General features: G+C 49.9%; 1 protein-coding gene across 1 annotated transcript; it reads right to left on the reverse strand.

The window, feature by feature from the left end:
- Positions 1 to 4,927: 4,927 nt before the first annotated feature.
- On the reverse strand, positions 4,928 to 5,863 carry LOC118158787 (olfactory receptor 14C36-like). The gene has a single exon (XM_035313467.1). The coding sequence runs from the start codon at positions 5,861 to 5,863 to the stop codon at positions 4,928 to 4,930; it is 936 nt and encodes a 311-aa protein (XP_035169358.1).
- Positions 5,864 to 20,392: the final 14,529 nt, after the last annotated feature.

Here is a 20,392-nt window from a genome sequence, read left to right on the forward strand (position 1 = left end):
GAGAAATTCACAATTGTCAGAGCTACCATCTTTTTCTATCTTCTCTGGGGCTGGGGGAGCAGCCCCAGCATGCAGAAGGGGCTCAGGACCGAGAGCCCAGCTTGCCACATGGAGGAGCAGCTCCGGTTGCCCTCGGGGCTGTCCCTCACTGCACACTGGGCTCTGCCTCTCTGCTGCCTTTGGGTCAGGGCTGCTGCTTCCCTGGAGCCATGGCCATGGCCAGCAGCAGAACGTGGCCTTTTCACTGGTGCTCTCTTTTGGCTTCTTCATTGTTCTCTTGTGCTCTGGTACATGGGTTAGTCTGCAGATCTCATGTACCTTGGTGACAGTCCTGTCATCTCTACAGTGGAATCTCTGCACGCCTCTTCCAAAGCTGGTGTCAGGAATGCACCTGAGGAGCTGTTCCCTGCACAGGTCTCTCATTTTTCCAGGCTTCACCATGGATCAGAGGCCCAGAGTGATCAGTGAAGGACCAAAGGTTGGACTGTGAGCTATCTCCTTGGTTGCACATGCCCCAGAAAACTGTAAATGGCCTTTGACTTATCTGCCAGGAACTGTCCCTCTGGTGTTGGGGCTGATGGCAAGCAACAGCCTGGAGAGGATTCTGAAACTGCCAGAAAATGTCAGAGGAACTCCAGGGACAGTGTGTGAGTCTGGGTACTCATGGGTACTACCACAGCCACTTGAAGGGACCTGCTTTTGAATCTTTCAGTCTGAGTTTGCCACAGATGACCCAAGATAGCTCATGGATGTTCGGGTGTCTGCTAAGAATGACGCAGAGTTTCTCAGTTTCCCAATGACCATTTCAGCTTTGGGTCAATCCCAAGAACACCCTGACTTGTCTTTGAAGGGGTTTCATGTGCTGGGCTGGGCTGCAGTTACAGGGACAAAGACCACTGCTGGCAGTGGAGGTGCTCTGGAAGCTCTGCCCAGCTCCATCTGAATCCCCCAAAGGCCTCTGGTCTCTTGCAGGTCCTCTCTGTCAGCTGCCACACCCAAGGAAGTACCTCAGACACACCATGGACTCTGGAGGTGGAAGGTCTTGCTTATGGTCAGAGAGCAAAGCTCTGCCTGAAATCCTGGGCATTTCTTCAGTATTTGAGAAATAGAACACCTAGTCATCACATGAAATGATTCAATCCTTTCCATAAAATGTCACATAAGCTGAATTTTAGTCATCACAAAATGTGAATTTGCAGGATGTGTATTCAGTGCAAAAGAAGAAATTATGGTCTTCCCCAGCTTCTGGTAATCTGCCAGTTATGGTGTGCATTTAATTGCTGTAATCTTCCAAGTACTTCCACTGGTCACGATTAAACTGACCACGTTGGAAGTCACCTTCCTAGCTGCCTGTCTGGACCTATGCACTTCCCATTGCTCTCCAGATTTGCCCACCCTAAATCTTTGATCAGTCCGATCCCACTCACCTAGCCAATTACTCTTTGACCTTTATGGAGTTCAGACTTGCCCATCTTTCAGCAGTCTGTCCAAAAGTGTCCTTAGCCAATTCCTCAACTCTCTTTCTATTTATCATTTCCAATCTATCTGACTAAATTATTTTATCTATAAATAAATAAATAAATAAATAAATAAATAATTTTTCATTTCTCATCTCTCTCATTTCTACTACACTTACACAGCTGGGTAGAGGCAGTCTGGACATGGCACACTAGTAAGGAGTTTGTTTTATTTTTCAGTAATTGTTTCACTCTTTGTTTACTCTTTGCTTCCAAAGCAAAAACAAAAATAAATAAATAAATAATAATAAAAAAAAACTACTTCCCTGTGCATAGCTTAAGGTGGGACCTTGTGCCAACGGGCTGTGACATCCATCTGCTGATTTCAGTGGAGAAGTCTGATTTAAGAAGAAGTGATGAAAACCTCAGATGGACAGTAAGAGAAATGGCAGGACCAAGAGGTGAGAAGTAAGGTCGTCCATGCAGTGTCCAGCCTCCTGAGACTGCTTTTCCTAGCTATCCAGACCTGCTTAGGAGAAAACTTGGATCAATATCAATTGGGAAATGTTCGTTTGGGCACCTCTCCTGCCTAGGCTTCTCCTGACTTCCTCATATCAGTCATCTTCTCAGGGGGAACTTTCTGATGGCTTTCATGATCTCAGAGTATCTTTCTAACCTCTTCTGGCTATTCCTTTCCTGATACAGAAGTGGCGTTATGGTCAGGAGGGCAAAGGACTCAAAGTTCTGTAGAAGCAGCCTGCACAACGTATCCAGCAGCTCTGCACCACCCTGAAAGTGTCCTTCCTACACACCAGCTTTGAATCTAAAGTGGCTCCTACAGTTAACTTTTCACAGGCCATCAAGCAGGCTTCAGTTCCCCCCAGGCATTTTGGAGGCAGTGACCACATTTGTGTGGAAATCTGAAAGAAGCCACATTTTTTTAGGAAAAAGATGAACCCTCTGACATGTGACCCTTTATCCAAGATCTCTTCCTTTATGTGGCCTACCAGATACTTATGAGGAGAGGATTTCACAAACTGTGTGTATCCATGTGCTTTTGCCAGCCTTTCAGATAGGTACACTGGTAGATATGAATGGCACAGATCCCAGCCAGGAGTCAAGGGGTGACCTGTAGCTTACTTCAGAAAGAAGTCAACTCACAATCCACTTTACAAACATTGACTTAGGACTGCATGAGGAATTTCTGAGACACCACTGATGTCTTAATATGATACCTACAAAATACCCCCTTTTTGGCCCATGACCTGCCCAGCTAGAAGTGATCTGCTTGTGATCCTTCAAGGCCATGCACTGCTGATGGACTCCCAGCCTCTCTGACATACAGGAGCCAGTTCCATGTGTCCTGATTTCAGTTAGGATAGAGTTAATTTTCCTCCTAGTAGCTGGTAGGGTGCTATGTTTTGGATTTAGGAGGAGAATAATGTTGATAACACACTGATGTTTTACTTGTTGCAGAGAAATGCTTATACTAAGCCAAGGACTTTTCAGCTTCTCCCTCTGTCCTGCCAGCAGGCAGGCTGGGGGTGCAGCAAGAGCTGGGAGGGGACAGACCCAGGACAGCTGACCCAAACCGGCCAAAGGGGTATTCCATACCATCTGACGTCATGCTGAAAAATACATAGGGGTGGCTAGCTGGGGTGGGGGGACTGGCTGCTCAGACATAGGCTGGGCATCGGTCAGTCGGTGATGAGCAATTGCATTGTGCATCACTTGTTTTGTACATATTATTATTATTATTATTATTTCTGTCCTAATAAACTGCCTCTATCTCAATCCACAGGTTTCAGTTTTTCTTGTTTCTCTCCCCCATCCCAGAGAGGTAGGGGGGAAGGTGAGCGAATGTCTGTGTGGTGTTTAGCTGCCAGCTGGGTTAAACCACAATACCGTGTCCTGTGAGGTGCTAGGGCAGAAGGGACCTTGCAGACAATGTTCAAAACCCGTGCCTGTTGGCGGTCTTTCAGCTCCTTGCACACAGCAAAGATTACACTCATGTTCAGAAGCCGTGTGCCGAAGCTGGCCTAGAAGACACTCAGTGGAAGCTCCCAGTCCAGCCGCAGCTGGCAGTGCTGCTCTGCAGACTGAGGGGGCTGTGGTGCCTGCTTCCCCTGCTCCCCTCTGCCTGTGCTGCTCAGGATGGGCAGAAGACCCAAGTCACTGGGGATGTCTTCTGTTGAGACCCTTTCAGTCTGCCCTGATGGCTCAGTAGCACAGGGAAGAGCTTGGCAGGATCATAGGGTGTCTCTAAGGGAAAAAAAAAAAAAAAAAAAAAAAAAAAAAAAAAAAAAAAAAAAAAAAACTGACATGGTTGGTATTGGCAGTAAGGGGATGGTTGGACCAGATGATCTTGGAAGTCTTTTCCAATCTTAATGATGCTATGAATCTGTGACAAGGGCCCAAATGGCAGGTGAGTGCTGCAATCAATCCAGATTATGGGTTTTCAAAGAGGCTGTCCTGAACCACACTTGACTCTTGGATACCTTTGCCTACTGGATCCTCACAACCCCTCTAGGTACTGCAGAGCCCTCCATAGCCCATTGGCTCCTCATGTTCTCTTTTTCCTTTGAGATACTCTACATTGGATGGTCACTCATTACATGAGGAAACACTCAGTGCACACACAGACTCACACATTCTCCCTGGAGATCCCCTGACTTCTCCTGGCAGCTCAATATTCCTCTCCAGGATGCCACTCACCATCAGCCCCAGCATCAGCTGGACAGACCCAGGCAGCAGAGTCAAAAGCTAGTTACTGTTTACTAGACAACATGCAACCAAGAAGGCAGCTCTTAGTTCAGCCGAGTCCTTCACTGATCACTCTGGGACTCTTATCCATGGTAAAGGCCAGAAAAGCAAGAGGCCTGTTCAGGGAGCAGCTCCTCAGGTGTATTCCTGACACCAGCTTTGGAGGAGGTATGCAGAGATGTGCCAGAGGTGACAGTGAAGAGGCAATGTGACTGTCACCAAGGTACATGAGATCTTACAGTAAAAAACATGCAGGGGCACAAAGGAAGAGGTTGGAAGTGAACGGGGAGCAGCATGGAAAAGGCCCCGTCCTGCTGCTGGCCATGGCCATGACTCCAGGGAAGCGGCAGCCCTGAACCAAAGGCAGCAGAGAGGCAGAGCCCAGCGGGCAATGAGGGGCAGCCCTGAGGGCAAATGGAGCTGCTCCTCCATGTGGCAGCTGGGCTCTTGGCCCTGAGCCCCTTCTGCATGCTGGGGCTGCACCCCCAGCTCCAGAGGGGATGGGAAGAGACAGCAGCTGAGACAAATGAATTCCTGATGGCTTATTTTATTTATTTACACCAGAAGATGGTTTCCTAAAGTAGAATTGTGTCAAATAAATATAAAAACAGGTAAGAGAATAAGAATAAACTCATTCATTTCTTACAATAAAAAAGATTTTCCTTTTTCTGAGAAATTCTGAAAGGCTCATTCAGATGGTGGGCACATTACTGATGCTTAAGAAGCATGTATGTAAATAATTTCCTTAAGGTATCCTTCAGTTCCTGGTTCCTCATGCTGTATATGAGGGGGTTCACTGCTGGAGGCACCACCGAGTATAGAAATGACACCACGAGGTCCAGGGATGGGGAGGAGATGGAGGGGGGCTTCAGGTAGGCAAACGTGCCAGTGCTGACAAACAGGGAGACCACAGACAAGTGAGGGAGGCAGGTCGAAAAGGCTTTTTCCCGGCCCTGCTCAGAGGGCATCCTCAGCACCACCCTGAAGATCTGCACATACGACAACACAATGAAAACAAAACAACCAAATAAAAGAGTAACCGTAAACACAAGTGCCCCAACTTCCCTGAGGTAGGCATCTGAACAGGAGAGCTTGAGGATCTGGGGGATCTCACAGAAGAACTGGTTCACAGCATTGCCTTGGCAGAGGGGCAGGGAAAATGTGATGGCTGTGTGCAGGACAGCATTGAGAAAGCCACTGCCCCAGGCAGCTGCTGCCATCTTGACACAAGCTCTTCTGCCCAGGAGGCTCCTGTAGTGCAGAGGCTTGCAGATGGCAATGTAGTGGTCGTAAGCCATGATGGTGAGGTTAGCAAACTCCACACCAGTCAAGAAGGCAAAGAGAAAGAGTTGTGCAGCACATCCTTGATAGGAGATGGCCCTGGTGTCCCAGAGGGCATTGGCCATGGATTTGGGGAGAGTGGTGGAGATGGATCCGAGGTCAAGGAGGGCGAGGTTGAGGAGGAAGAAGTACATGGGTGTATGGAGGTGGCGGTCACAGGCTACAGCAGTGAGAATGAGGCCGTTGCCCAGGAGGGCAGCCAGGTAGATGCCCAGGAGGAGCCCGAAGTGCAGGAGCTGCAGCTCCCTTGTGTCTGCAAATGCCAGCAGGAGGAACTCATTCACAGAGCTGCTGTTGGGCATTTGCTGACATTAAACAAAGCTGTCTGTTGAAGTGGAGAATGCAGAACAAAGTTAGAACAGAGTTCAATGAGGAAAACGTATTCTGTGTCTTAGAACACCCCCCAGGCGATCCTGTCTCTTTGCAGGAGAACCTGTATAAATCTCATTGCTTCCATACTGATCTCTCATTGCAATGTTCTTGGAGTCTCAGTCTGCCGTACAATCATGACAATCCATTACCGTGAAACTTGCCTCCCCTGAAATGCAGGAATATGAAAGTACAGAATCCTCAAAAAAGCCTTCTCCTTCAGATAAAGCAAGTCTCAATATTCTTCTGGAAATGACCTCTTATAAATGCCATTCTCTACAACATATTCTACCTCTCGCTGGAGAAACAGAACCATCCTGACAGATGCTCTCACCAATTGGATGTGCCAGCTGTAGAAGACCCCTTTGGCAACTGCACCTGTGTTGCCCTGCTGCCAGGGGATTACCGTGTCAAGAGTCTGCACATCTATCCTGCCACACGCTGCCCTCTGTTGTTGTGCTCCTCACTGCCTCTAAGCCCTCTCTCCTTCTCTCCTCTCCCTGTGCCACCTGCGGTCAGAGCCCCCAGCCCTGCTGCACTGTGCAGAGGAGCTGCTCCTGGGCAGAGCTGTCTCTCTGCAGTGCTGCCCACATGCCAGGAGCTCCCGTTGGGCCCAGGAGCCCGGCCCAGCTCAGCAGCACAGCACCTGACCATGGCATCGCTTGCTCTGTGCCATTGGGCTCCCTCGAGGTGTCCCCAAGGCCTTGGGGCTGACAGCTCCTGAAGGCAGCAGGGTCTCTCCTGGGGTGTGGTGTTTGAAGCAGACTGAAGTCATCAGTGACTGCTCCTCTCTGAACATGGGAGAGACAGATTTTAGAAGTGTGATTTGTGCTATTAAAATTTGGTTGTCAAATATGAGAAGAAATGATTCCCTCCCTTAACCCCTATTTTGTTCTCCTGTGTTGCAGGAAACCTTGGCCATGACAGGCAAGGATCATTTCACCTCTCTGAACACCCTTCGCCATTTCTTTTAGGAACTGAGAAATAAATATTTTGTTCATTGGTGTCCTAACATGAGAGGGGGGACCAGAATGCTCTAAAAGGTTTCCATAAAGGGAACAGGAAAATATGATAGCATTGGTTCAGTTTCTACCACTGTGAATATGGAAGGTCTCCTACCCATACACAAACCTCTTCTTCCTCTTTCTCATGACCAGCACAGTGACTGGGATGTGGAACACCCTCATCATTGTGCTGGTGCCTACAAGCAAACACCTGCAGATGCCCGTGGCCTTCTTCCTTGGGGAGATTTGTCCTTTTTGCAGACCTTGTACAGCTCAGCCAGACTGTGCCAGATGCTGACCAACTTCCTGACTGGGGACAGCACCCTTTTTGCTCACAGAGGTGGGAGCACTATCAGCTGCACCTTCTGCATGACCAGAGTGCTTCCTGCTGGGGGCCATGTCCTATGGTCAGTCCTGGCCTGTATGCCATCCTTGTTCTCTGCAAGGCTTGTGAAGTGGAAGGTCTGACTTTAGAAAGCAGCAGTACCTTAACCCAAGGGATTTGCAAAGGCGATCAGCTCCGGGGCAGACATGCTCTGCAGCGGAGCAGGGGACCGAGGCAGGCAGGGCTTTTTGTCCGGCATCGAGGCCACTCGGGGGAGCCGCCGGCACCCGGCAGTCCTCGCGAGGGAGGCTGATGAGGCGCGGGCGGAGCCAGCAGCGCCCCCTCCCAGGCTGTTTAAAAGTTGCCCCTAGGGAGCGCGAGCGACCAGGAGCGCGGCAGCCAGGACGGGCAAACAGGGCGTGGCGCGTCGAAGGGCGTGGCGAGGCAGTTTGCGCGGCAGTTCGCGCGGGCAGGGCGAGCGGGGGGCCCATCGTCGCTCTGTTGCAGCTGCCTCTCCCTTCAGTGCTTGCAACCTGCTTGCGTAGAACCTGACCATGGTATCAACCAGGCAGAAAACCGTGGCCTCCACATCTCGTGCGGCATCTCCAGCCACGGTCACCAGTGTGGCTACTCAGACGGAGGGCTCGGGGAAACAAACACGCAGCCGTCCAGGTCCTGGGCTGCAGAGTGTGCCCCAGCCTTCTGTCGGTCTCCGACAGCAGTGGAGGGTATGCCTGTGGGAGGTGTGCCCAGGTTGAAGAACTGCTCAGCCAAGTAGCGGAGCTCCGGGAGGAGGTGAACCGGCTCAGGATCATCAGGGAATCAGAGATGGAAATTGACTGGTGGAGGTGCACTCTACCCTCTCTGAGGCAGGCTCACGAGCCTGCCACAGCACAGGCGTCTCCTGTTATTCAGAAGACGGAGGTTCCCTCCTCCTGCCAGGCAGAGGGAGGAGACCTAGATCAAGGGGGGGAATGGAGGCAGGTGCCTATTCGGGGTGGTAGGCGAGCCCTCTCTCTGCCCACCTCACCTTCTCATCTACCCTTAAATAATTGATATGAAGGACTAGAACAAGACAATCTGAATGACATAGTAGATAAAAACCCGTCCCAGTTGGAGGGGGCGCCTAAGACAAGGCGACCTACACATTGCATTGCCACATCATCCTTCAAAAAAGAAAGAAGGGCTATTGTTATGGGGGGCTCCCTTCTGAAAGGGACAGAGGGACCGATATGCCGACCGGACCCAACCCGCAGAGAAGTCTGTTGCCTCCCTGGGGCTCGGGTGAGAGACTTTGCCACGAAAGTCAAGCGCCTGGTACGGCCCACTGACTACTACCCGCTACTGGTCTTTCAGGCTGGTAGTGATGAAGTAACAATGAGAAGTCCAAAGGCGATCAAAAGAGACTTTAGGGATTTGGGGCGACTACTTAGAGGATCAGGGGCGCAGGTTGTGTTTGCCTCTGTCCTTCCGATAGGGGGGATCGAAGCTGAAAGATGTACTGTTCACATAAACTCGTGGCTTCGAAACTGGTGTGACCGGCAGAATTTTGGGTTCTTTGATCACGGGAAGGTCTATGCTACACCGGGCCTGATGGCACGGGATGGGATGTGCCTCTCTCGGAGAGGGGTAAGGATCTTTGGTCAGGAGTTGGCAGGGCTGATAGATAGGGCTTTAAACTAGAGTCGAAGGGGGAAGGGGCTAAAACCAGGCACGCCGGTGAAGACCTAAGGGATGGTACGCTAGAATCAGAGGGGCTGTGTGCCAGTGAGGTCCTTCGGTCAGATCCACAAGGTGCTGAGTGTAAGGAGACGCACCTGAAGTGCTTCTACACGAACGCACGCAGCACGAGGAATAAAATGGATGAGCTAGAAGTCCTGGCCCAGTCCCACAATTACGACATCATCGGCATAAGCGAAACCTGGTGGGATGAGTCCTGTGACTGGGGTGTTGCGATAGATGGTTACAGGCTCTTCAGGAGGGACAGGCAGGGTAGGCGAGGTGGTGGGGTGGCGATGTATGTGAAGCAGGGGCTGGACTGTGTGGAACTTCAGGTCGGCAATGGCAAAGTTGAGAGCCTCCGGGTAAGGATCAAGGGACGAACGAATAAAGGGGATGTCGTTGTGGGAGTCTATTACAGACCGCCTGGCCAGGACGATAGCGCCGATAAATTATTCTTTACAGAACTAAGAGAGGCCTTGAGATTAACTCCCCTTGTCCTTATGGGGGACTTCAACTTGCCAGACGTTAACTGGGAGTGCCACACGGCTGACACGAGCAAGTCCAGGAGGTTCATGAAGCACCTAGATGATAACTTCTTGGTGCAGGTGCTAACGGAGCCAACTAGGAAAGGTGCCCTCCTAGACCTGTTGCTAGAAAATAGAGAGGGTCTGGTGGGAGATGTGGTGATCGGTGGCCGCCTTGGTCATAGCGACCATGAAGTGGTTGAGTTCAAAATTTACGGTGACAGAAGGAAAAGTGCCACCAAAACCTCATCCCTAGATATGGGGAAAGCGGACTTCAGGCTGCTCAGGGAACTAGTCAGCAAGGTCCCCTGGGAAACTGCTCTTGAAGGCCTCGATGTCCACCAGAGCTGGTCATTCTTTAAGCGATGCCTCCTAGAAGCACAAGATCAGGCAATTCCTAAATATCGCAAGTCAGGCAGGCGGGGCAGGAGGCCGGCGTGGCTGACCAGGAACATTCTAATGGAGATTAGGCGGAAACAGAGAGTGTTTCGCTACTGGAAGGAGGGCCAGGTGTCATGGAAAGAATACAGGGATGCTGTTCGTGTTTGTAGGGAGAAAGTTCGTGTGGCCAAAGCACGCCTAGAGTTGAAGCTGGCTGTGTCTGTGAGAGAAAACAAACAGGTTTTTTTTAGATATGTGAATGGAAAAAGGAGAACTAAAGAATACATAGGGCCGCTCCTTGATAGGGAAGGTCTCCTCACAGACAATGACATAGGCAAAGCAGAGACGCTTAACGCCTTCTTTGCCTCTGTCTTCATTGCCGATGATGGGCTTCGGGACCCAGGGTGCCCCGAGCTGGAGGACCGGGACGGTGGGGATGACAAACTCCCAACTGACCCTGAACGTGTGCAGGATTTGCGGCTCCACCTCGATCCCTACAAGTCCATGGGTCCGGATGGGATTCATCCCCGGGTGCTGAAAGAGCTGGCTGACATCATCGCGGAACCTCTCTCAATTATTTTTCAACGATCCTGGGAATTTGGAGAGGTCCCGGTAGACAGGAAGCTGGCAAAGGTTGTGCCGATTTTCAAGAAGGGTCAGAAAGAAGACCCTTGCAATTACAGGCCTGTCAGTCTCACGTCAGTGCCTGGTAAAATCATGGAGAAGATGGTTCTCAAACTTATTGAGGCGCACCTGGGGGACAAAGCAGTCATTGGTCCCAGCCAGCATGGGTTTGTGAAGGGTAAGTCCTGCCTAACTAACTTGATTTCCTTTTATGATAAGATCACCCGTATGGTGGACCAAGGGAAACCAGCTGATGTGATTTTTTTGGACTTCAGCAAGGCTTTTGACACGGTCTCCCATACAGCTAAATATAAACATCATACAATGGGTGAGCAATTGGCTAACGGGCAGGGCCCAAAGGGTTATGGTAAATGGGGCTGCGTCAGGCTGGTGGGCGGTCACTAGTGGGGTCCCTCAAGGCTCCATTTTAGGGCCGGTACTTTTCAATATTTTTATAAACGATCTGGATGTAGGAATAGAAGGTATTTTGAGCAAGTTTGCTGATGACACCAAACTTGGAGGAGTCGTGGACTCGAATGAGGGTGGAAAGGCCTTGCAGAGGGATCTGGATAGGTTGGAGAGCTGGGCGATCACCAACATTATGAAGTTCAATAAGAGCAAGTGCCGGGTCCTGCACCTGGGACGGGGAAACCCTGGCTGCACGTACAGACTGGGCGATGAGACGCTGGAGAGCAGCCTAGAAGAGAGGGATCTGGGGGTCGTGGTAGACAGCAAGTTGAATATGAGCCAGCAGTGTGCCCTGGCAGCCAGGAGGGCCAACCATGTCCTGGGGTGCATCAAGCACGGCATCGCTAGTAGGTCAAGGGAGGTGATTGTCCCGCTCTACTCTGCGCTGGTGCGGCCTCACCTCGAGTACTGTGTGCAGTTCTGGGCACCACAGTATAAAAAGGACATGAAACTGTTGGAGAGTGTCCAGAGGAGGGCTACGAAGATGGTGATAGGCCTGGAGGGGAAGACATACGAAGAACGGCTGAGGTCACTGGGCCTGTTCAGCCTGGAGAAGAGGAGGCTGAGAGGAGACCTCATCACAGTCTACAACTTCCTCGTAAGGGGGTGTCGAGAGACAGGAGACCTTTTCTCCATTAACACCAGTGACAGGACCCACGGGAACGGGGTTAAGCTGAGGCAGGGGAAATTTAGGCTTGACATCAGGAGGGGGTTCTTCACAGAGAGGGTGGTTGCACACTGGAACAGGCTCCCCAGGGAAGTTGTCACTGCACCGAGCCTGTCTGAATTTAAGAAGAGATTGGACTGTGCACTTAGTCACATGGTCTGAACTTTTGGGTAGACCTGTGCGGTGTCAAGAGTTGGACTTGATGATCCTTAAGGGTCCCTTCCAACTCAGGATATTCTATGATTCTATGATTCTATGATTTCTCTCATGCACAGAAACCATTTAATTCTTTTCCAAGCATCAGTTCTGTGGTCCCAGTGTCATGGACACCTTCTGTGATTTTTCTCTGTTACTGGAGCTCTCCTGCAGTGCCACAGTGATACTCACGGTCTTTGCCTTCATAATCTGCACTTTGGATCCAATTTTCCTCTTCCTTCTCATGTAGTTTTCATGTGTGTGCATCCTGTGCAGGCAGGCCCAAGGCCCAAGGCCTTATCCACCTGCTCCTCTCTCCTCAATAGTATCAATGTTTTCTATGATACTACCATCATTGCCAGTGTGAAGTGTTTAACAGCCTGTCCTGCTTTCAGTTAGGACAGAGTTAGTTTTCCTCCTAGTAGCTGGTAGGGTGCTGTGTTTTGGATTACGATGAGAAGGGTGCTGATAACATGCTGATGTTTTAATTGTTGCAGAGCAGTGCTTACACTAAGCCAAGGACTTTTCAGCTTCTCCCTCTGTCCTGCCAGCGGGCAGGCTGGGGATGCAGCAGGAGCTGGGAGGGGACAGACCTAGGACAGCTGACCCAAACCGGCCAAAGGGGTATTCCATACCATCTGACATCATGCTGAACAATTAATATTGGGGGGGGGGGATGTCACCGAGTCGGGGAACTGCTTGCTCAGGGATAGGCTGGGCATCGGTCAGCAGGTGGTGAGCAATTGCACTGTACACCACTTGTTTTGTACACATTATTATCAGTAGTATTATTAAAATTATTATTATTTTCCTTTCTTTTCTGTCCTAATAAACTGTCTCTATCTCAACCCATAGGCTTCATATTCCTGATTCTCTCCCCTATCCCAAGAGGGAGAGAGGAAGGGGAGAAAATGGCTGTGGGGTGCTTAGCTGCCGGCCACGTTAAACCACAACACAGCCTTCAACACAGATTTTAACCAAGCCCTTTCCCAAACCTTTATCATTCTCCTGGTCAATTCTCAGGTTGAATAGAGGTGATTTGTGAATGGTGGAAAAGGTGCTGGTTGAGCTGCTGACATAGTCACAAGACCTATCTCAAAGACCTTGGAAAGGACAAATTGGTCAATGACATTCCTTGGGACTCGGAAAAGACAGATGTCAAACCCATTTTCCACTAGAAGCATGAGCAAAAGGATAATTATGCCTAACCAAGAATTAAAAGGCCAGCTTTAACCCGAGCCCTCAACCAAGAACTAAACAAAACTCTAACCCAGAAAGCTTGCCCTTATCCTACACTTTGAGCAGGTATCTTGAGCAGAACACCAATCCCTCCTTCAAAGGTCTTGGCACTCCATTAAACCTAGAAGGTGACATCTAATCTCTAAACGTTAAATTGAACACCTAATCCCCAAAGCCCTCCACCAGACACACAGTACATCTCATCTTCAACCCTACTCCTGCCCCTCTGGTCTGGTGGAGGGCTGGGCTGGGCTGGGCTCGAGAGAGGGCAGGGAGGTGGGGAGAGGTGGGCAGGAATTGGTCTGGGCTGGGCAGTGCCCAGCAGAGAGCAACAGCATTGTCAGGGAGCGGTGGGAACATGCAGGGGAGGGCTCCCAGTAGGGCTTGGTGCTGCAGAGCCAGGGCTGTGTGAAGGGAGCCCAGAGCTGCAGGAGCAGGGGAGAGGAGGCCACTCTAGGCCCTTGCTGGCCTGGGTAGAGCAGGAAGGGGGCCCAGGGCATTCATCCCCTCACCACAGCCTGCCAGGACCTGCAAGACTGTCATGGAGCATCCGGGGCCAGGCTCTGTCCCATGCTGCGCAGGGAAGGGGCAAATCCATGGGATGTGGGGCAAAGCAGGACCTGCTGGGCCTGCAGAACAGGAAAAGCTTTGTCCCCAGCTCAGGGCTCATCTGCAGAAAGGCGGCCACGAGCCCTGCTTCTTTTTCAGTGTCATGTCCCTAGCTGGAAAAAGATGATTTCCCAAAGTGGGGCAAGCTGATGGGGTTCTGCCTCAGCCATTTAAAGTGTCCTGATCATGAGTCTTTCAGCCTGAGTTTGCCACAGATGACCAAGGAAGGTAAATGGATGTTCGGCTGTCTACTAGGAATAAGGAAGACTATCTCAGGTTTCCAATGGCCATTTCAAATTTAGGTCAATCCCAAGAACCCCTGAAGAAAGGGTTTGTCTTTGAAGATATTTCATGTGTTGGGCTGGGCTCCAGTTAGAGGAACAGACCACTGCTGGCAGTGGAGGTGCCCTGGGTACTTCACCTGCTTCCACCTGATCCACCAAAATGCAGCGGTCTCCCGCAGGTCCTTTCTGATAGCTGCCTCTCCAGGGAATTACTTTAGATGCACCGGGGCCTCTGGAGGTGGCACTGGTTGTTCATGGTCAGACAGGAAAGCTCTGGCTGAAATCCCAGTAATTTCTTCAGTACTTAACTAATAAAGCAACTACTCACCACCTCAAAAGATTAAATCCTTTCCATAAAATGTCACACAGAGTAGTTTCTATCATGAGGAAATGTGAATTTTCAGGATCTATATTCATCTCTGCAGAATAAATAGTTGTGTTTACCTGTACTTGTATTGTCATCGCTTTGTCTATCATGGTGTGCTCCCTCATCTTCCAGGTATATCCACCAGTTTTGATTAAACAGACCCTGCTGAATGTCCCCTTTCCAACTGCCTCTCTGGACCTATGCACTTCCCATTGTTCTCCTGGTTTGCCCTTCCCTTACTCTTTGATCATTCAGACCGCTCTCACTGACCCAGTTGCTGCTTTGAGCTTCAGGGAGTGCAAGCTTGCCCATCTATCAGCAATCTGCCTAATTGTATCCTTAGCAAGCTCCTTTTCATTTATCATGGAATTAATATGATATGGATTAATACTAACACTGTTATTTATAATATCCTATCTATTAGTAAAAAAAAAATATTCTTGTACAGTCATCCTTTTAGAAAGGTAAACCGCACAAGAGGTATACAAGATGAGGAGCTTGCTTTGCTGTTCAGAAAACTGCTGCATGTTTTCCTGTTGTTTGTCTGGAAATAGGAAAAACCCTTCTGTGCCTGTGTACAGCCAAGTCTGGAAGGAAAGCAGGTGCAAGCTGGTACAAAGGAGCTGTAACATCCAGCTGCAGACTTTGGTGCAGATGTCTGGTGTAAGGAAAAGTGATGCAAACGCCAGGTGGCCAAGGGCAGAAATGTCAGGGCTGGGGTCATGAGGAACAAGGCTGTCCATGCAGTGTCAGACCTCAAGAGTCTGCTTTTCCTCCCTGTACAGCTGTCCAAAGGAGATACACTGGATCAATATAATAGGAGAATGAAGCTCCAAACTGAAATGCACAAAAATGTGTTATTTAAGATGAGAAAAGATTATTATTATGTGTTTTTAGAAATCTTCCTCCTTAACTACACCATGAAAGCTCTTCAATTAGCTGTACAAATCTTGAAGACTTGAAGGAAGCTGTGGGAGAGATATGGCTTCCTAGGAGTTTCTGCATTTTAATGAGTTCCATGGCTTCATTTTGGTGCTGAGTTTATGAAGCTCAGGTCCTGAGGGGAGAATTATTTAAATGCTTGAGAAGGTAAAATCAGAAGGAAAAGTTGAAGTGACTTGGATTATTAATGGACCCTAAGTAACAAAGACTCCACAGGGATTTGTTAGGGCAGAAAATTGGAGGTCATGATTACAGACAAAGGCACTGTGCTGAGAAAAGTTTTGGTTGGTTTTAGTGAAGCAGGAGGGTCAAGTATTGACCACAGCCACTGGGAGGGTAGACCCTGCACTCCCATGTTTGGCTCAGGGCTCCTCCTGGGGGTCTGTGGGATGTGGTGGGCAGTGTGATGCCATGAGAAGAACACTGGTATGACACCCCCCCGCCTCTGTACAGGGTTGTAAGAAATCAATGAGACTCCGTTGCAATGACTGTATCTTGTCTCCTCATAAGCTCCAGCCAAGGGGAAAAAAAACAGAGTTGTCGGACCACAGAATCACAGAATCACAGAATAGTCTAGGTTGGAAGAGACCTCCAAGATCACCGAGTCCAACCTCCTACCTAACGCTAACAAATCTTCCACTAAACCATATCCCTAAGCTCTACATCTAAAAAGGACCCTTCCCTTCTTGCCAGCACCCACCACTTTATCCTTTCCAGACTTTCCTCTGTCTCACACTTTGACCTATTTCCACTGTCTCACACTTTGACCTATTTCCTTGAAGTCTGCAGACACCCACCCATCACTATCCACCACCCTGCTCTCATCTCGGCATTTCCATCATTTCACCAATGCCTCATCAACCCTCACCAGCTCTTCCTTGAAAATCAAAGCCATGGTCTGATCATAGACACTCTTTGGGTGACCTCTAGCACCACAGCAGTATACTATGGGGGACATTTCTTCCTCCTCATGGCCACTGCCAACCTTCCAAGGTGAACTTGGTGGCAGTTTTTCTCCTGCTGTTTCCTACTACAAAAGAAAGCTCCATCAGGATGGAAACCACTCCTAAAGTAGGGATCCCAACCCATCAGCCTTCTTCCGGTCTGTCAGACAACCAGACAGAAATCACCTCAACAGCATCTTCCAAGCCATGGACCTGCTGCTGGCCTTGCAGCTTCTTGGTAAGACACACCCAAGCCTTGTGCCTCCTGCTGTCCAGTCACGGACTCAAGCAGAAGGGATGAGAGAACCCATATGCAGACCTTCTTTCTGTGTGCGTCCTCCTGGGTATGTAGGCAGAGGAGATCCCACAGTCAGCATGCCAACCTGGTGCCTTCTACTGGCCTCGCAGGGCCACTGGCAGATGTCAGCCGAAAAGTACAGATCCCAGGTCTAAGCCAAGGGTGACCTGCCACCTACAGACAGAAGTGACCTCAGAGTCCCTTTCCATGACACATTCCTGCTGCTGCCCTGTTAACTGCAGAGAGAGAAGTGACCTTGCTATTGCAGGAGATCCTGAGGCAGAGCTCACTTCTCTCTTGTCTCCTATGGATCTGTTTTTACCTTCCTGTGTTAGAGATTAAACAAAGTTTTAGTTGGAGGTTTTGGTGTTCTGCTTGTGTTTTCAGGTCTGTGGTTAGCGTATGGGCAAGCATTGTGATTTAGGGTTCTGTTTAGGTCTGCCAAGAAGTCTGGGGTTAAATAGAGCATTTTAATATTAATGTTAAGGGCAGGGATCAGGGTGAGCAAGAGAGTAAAGGTAAGGAAAAGGGGATATGGGCTGAATTTTTCTAAAAGGGATATTTTGACTTCTGCATAATATTGGTGGATTCCTGTCAGGGTGGTGGACTAATGTTTAAATTGAGAGATTAATGTTACTGTTGAAAATAGTGTAAGGGCCATACAAGACTGTTTGAAGTCAGTGTTACAGCAGCATTGACATTACATTATCTTTCTTGCCTCTACAAAGGTTAGCTTTCAAGCCCCTCTTCCCTTCCTCATCCCTCCCTCTAATCTCACATCTCTCCTTGCCAGGCTACTCCTGACCTCCCCATATACGTCATCTAACTGGGATCAGCTTCCTTTTGGCTTTCATTATATCAGAGTACCAGTCACAGTAACCTGTTGGCTACTCTAGTCCAAGCATTAGAACACTCTACACTCTATACTGTGATGTCTATTCTATTCTGTTACTAACAAAGCCTCCTGCAGGAATTGTTGGGGCAGATAATTGGAGGCCATGATTACAGGTAGGCAAAGGGACTGTACTGAGAAAATGTACTACCAAAACCTTGCCACGTAAACCCACTACAGATGAGGGGAGGCCAGGAGAAGCAGTACACGGGGTGATGCTGTTTGTGAGGACTTGTTTGTGCCAGCAGCCTGAGTGGGCAGTAGCTATGCGCTGGTGATGGGAGGGCAGGAAGCACATGCCAAGAGCGCTTCTGCCATCAGAGACAAGGCCACAGCCAAGGCCAAGGGGAGAGGCAGGCCCAGGGCAGGGGGCTGCAAGGGTGATGCTGAGCTCCCAGCCCCTGCAGTAGCCGCACTGGCCCTCAGCAGATGGGCTGGTTGACATACACTGGGAGGTGCTGGCATGCATCAGAGAGCAGCATGGAGGGCACTGGAGAGGGCCAGGGTGAGAGGGGTGTCAGAGCCCCATGCAGGGGCTGGTTGGGGATCCCCTCTGCTGCAGGCACTGCATGGAGCATGGCAGGAGGAGGGCAGGTATGGCTCATTGCCACCCTGCTATGGATGAGTCCTGAGCTGGAGGATAAGGCTTTTCCTGTTCTGCAGGCCCAGCAGGTCCTGCTTCGCCCTACATCCCATGGATAGAGCCTGGCCCTGGATGCTCCATGACAGCCTTGCAAGCCCTGGCAGGCTGTGGTGAGGGGATGAATGCCCTGGGCCCCCTTCCTGCTCTACCCAGGCCAGCAAGGGCCTAGAGTGGCCTCCTCTCCCCTGCTCCTGCAGCTCTGGGCTCCCTTCACACAGCCCTGGCTCTGCAGCACCAAGCCCTGCTGGGAGCCCTCCCCTGCATGCTCCCACCACTCCCTGACGCTGCTGTTGCTCTCTGCCGGGTACTGCCCAGCCCGGACCAACCCAGCCCAGCAGCACAGGCTGGGCTGGCCCCTGGGTGGTGCCCACTGCAGGCTGCTGCAGAGCTCTGGGCACGACCGCTACCACAGCCCCAGCCCCTTGCAAGGCACCGCAGCTGCTGGGACAAAGGCGGCTCTGGGCCTCCCCAGCAGCCCCCGGGCTGGGACCAGCCACAGCTCAGGAAATGGAGGTCCCTGAAGCTGCAGGAGCCCTGGTCTCTTGCCTGGGAGATCCCCAGCACAGAGTGCCTTTGCCCTGCAGGGCCAGCCCTGCTCCCCAGGCCAGCACAAGAGGCCTGGCCCAGGCACAGAGCAGCTCCAGATTCCTCCCCAGAATGCCATTTGCCATCAGCCCCAGCACCAGTGGGACAGTCTCAGGCAGGTAAGTCAAAGTCCAGTTACTGTTTCCTCGGCTATGTGCAACCAAGAAGGGCAGCTCCAGTCCAGCCCTTTGTCCTTCACTGATCACCTTGGGACTCTGATCCATTATGAGGCCCAGAAAATAAAGAGGCCTGTTCTGAGAGCAGTTCCTTGAGTGTATTCCTGACAGCAGGTTTAGAAGAGGTGTGCAGAGATGCCACTGTAGTGACAACACCACTGTAACAAGGTACAGCAGATCTGAGGGCTAACAGAAATACAAGAGCACAAGAGAACTATGTGAAAGCCAAAAGAGAGCAGCAATGGAAAGGCCACTGTGGCAAAATGACCACACAGAGGCCAGGGTTTCTTTAAGGATCAAGAACCTCAACTTCTTTATTGAGGACAGGCTCCTTTCTTATACCATTAGCTCCACCAGGGGTACTTTTCCACTAACTATTCGTTGGGTAACACCTTTGCCCAACAACAGCAAACACTTAGCAACTTCCATGTCTTAACAGTTGGAGAACAAACAGCTTGAGACAACAAGACAGTCTTTTGAATAACCCTTCTTTGTTCCTTCTAAATTCTTTACATTCCTCATGGCCTCATTACCAGTAGTCGGATGTTATTACCAACCATGGGGCTTGTCAACCCCCATAGGCACACTCCCACATCTCCCCCCTCTTTATTAACAAAGAAAGCACAATTAACACAAATTAAAACACAGAGAAAAACTATCAGGCATACTAATCCTAACACTAAACACTCTAGGCAGAATGAAGGACACTGAAAAGCGGCTGTCCTGGTTTCAGCTAGGATAGAGTTAGTTTTCCTCCCAGTAGCTGGTAGGATGCAATGTTTTGGATTAGGATGAGAAGAATGTTGATAACATGCTGGTGTTTTGCTTGTTGCAGAGCAGTGCTTACACTAAGTCAAGAACTTTTCAGCTTCTCGCTCTGTCCTGCCAGCGGGCAGGCTGGGGGTGCAGCAGGAGCTGGGAGAGGACAGACCCAGGACAGCTGACCCAAACTGGCCAAGAGGGGATTCCATACCATCGGACATCATGCTAAACAATATATAGGGGTGGCTAGACAAGGTTGGGGGGGCAGCTGCTCGGAGGTAGGCTGGGCATCGGTCAGCGGGTGGTGAGCAATTGCATTGTGCATCACTTGTTTCGTACACATTACTAGTAGTAATAATATTATCATTATTATTATTTTTTCTTTCCTACTAAAGTGTCTCTATCTCAACCCATAGGCTTCATTTTCCTGTTTCTCACTCCCATCCCAGAGGTGAGCGAATGGCTGTGTGGTGCTTAGCTGCTGGACAGGTTAAACCACAACAGTCCACTATATCCTAGCTGAAATCAGGACACAATGGTTCTCATCATTTGCTCTCCCCTTACTCTTTGATCATGCAGACAGCTCTCACCAAAACAGTTGCTACTTCATGCTTCAGGCAGAAGCAGCTCAGCTTCCCCATCTATCACTACTCTCTCTGTTTCCTTAGAAAGTATCTCATCATTTCTCATCGAATTCATATGATATGGATCATTAATAGCACTATTATTTTTGATTTCCTATCAGTATAAAATAAAAATCACAGGAGGCACACAAGATCAGGAGCTTGCTTTTTTTTTTTTTTTTTTTTTT

This window comes from Oxyura jamaicensis, unplaced genomic scaffold (assembly GCF_011077185.1).
Source record: "Oxyura jamaicensis isolate SHBP4307 breed ruddy duck unplaced genomic scaffold, BPBGC_Ojam_1.0 oxyUn_random_OJ142, whole genome shotgun sequence".
Taxonomy (NCBI): Eukaryota; Metazoa; Chordata; class Aves; order Anseriformes; family Anatidae; genus Oxyura; species Oxyura jamaicensis.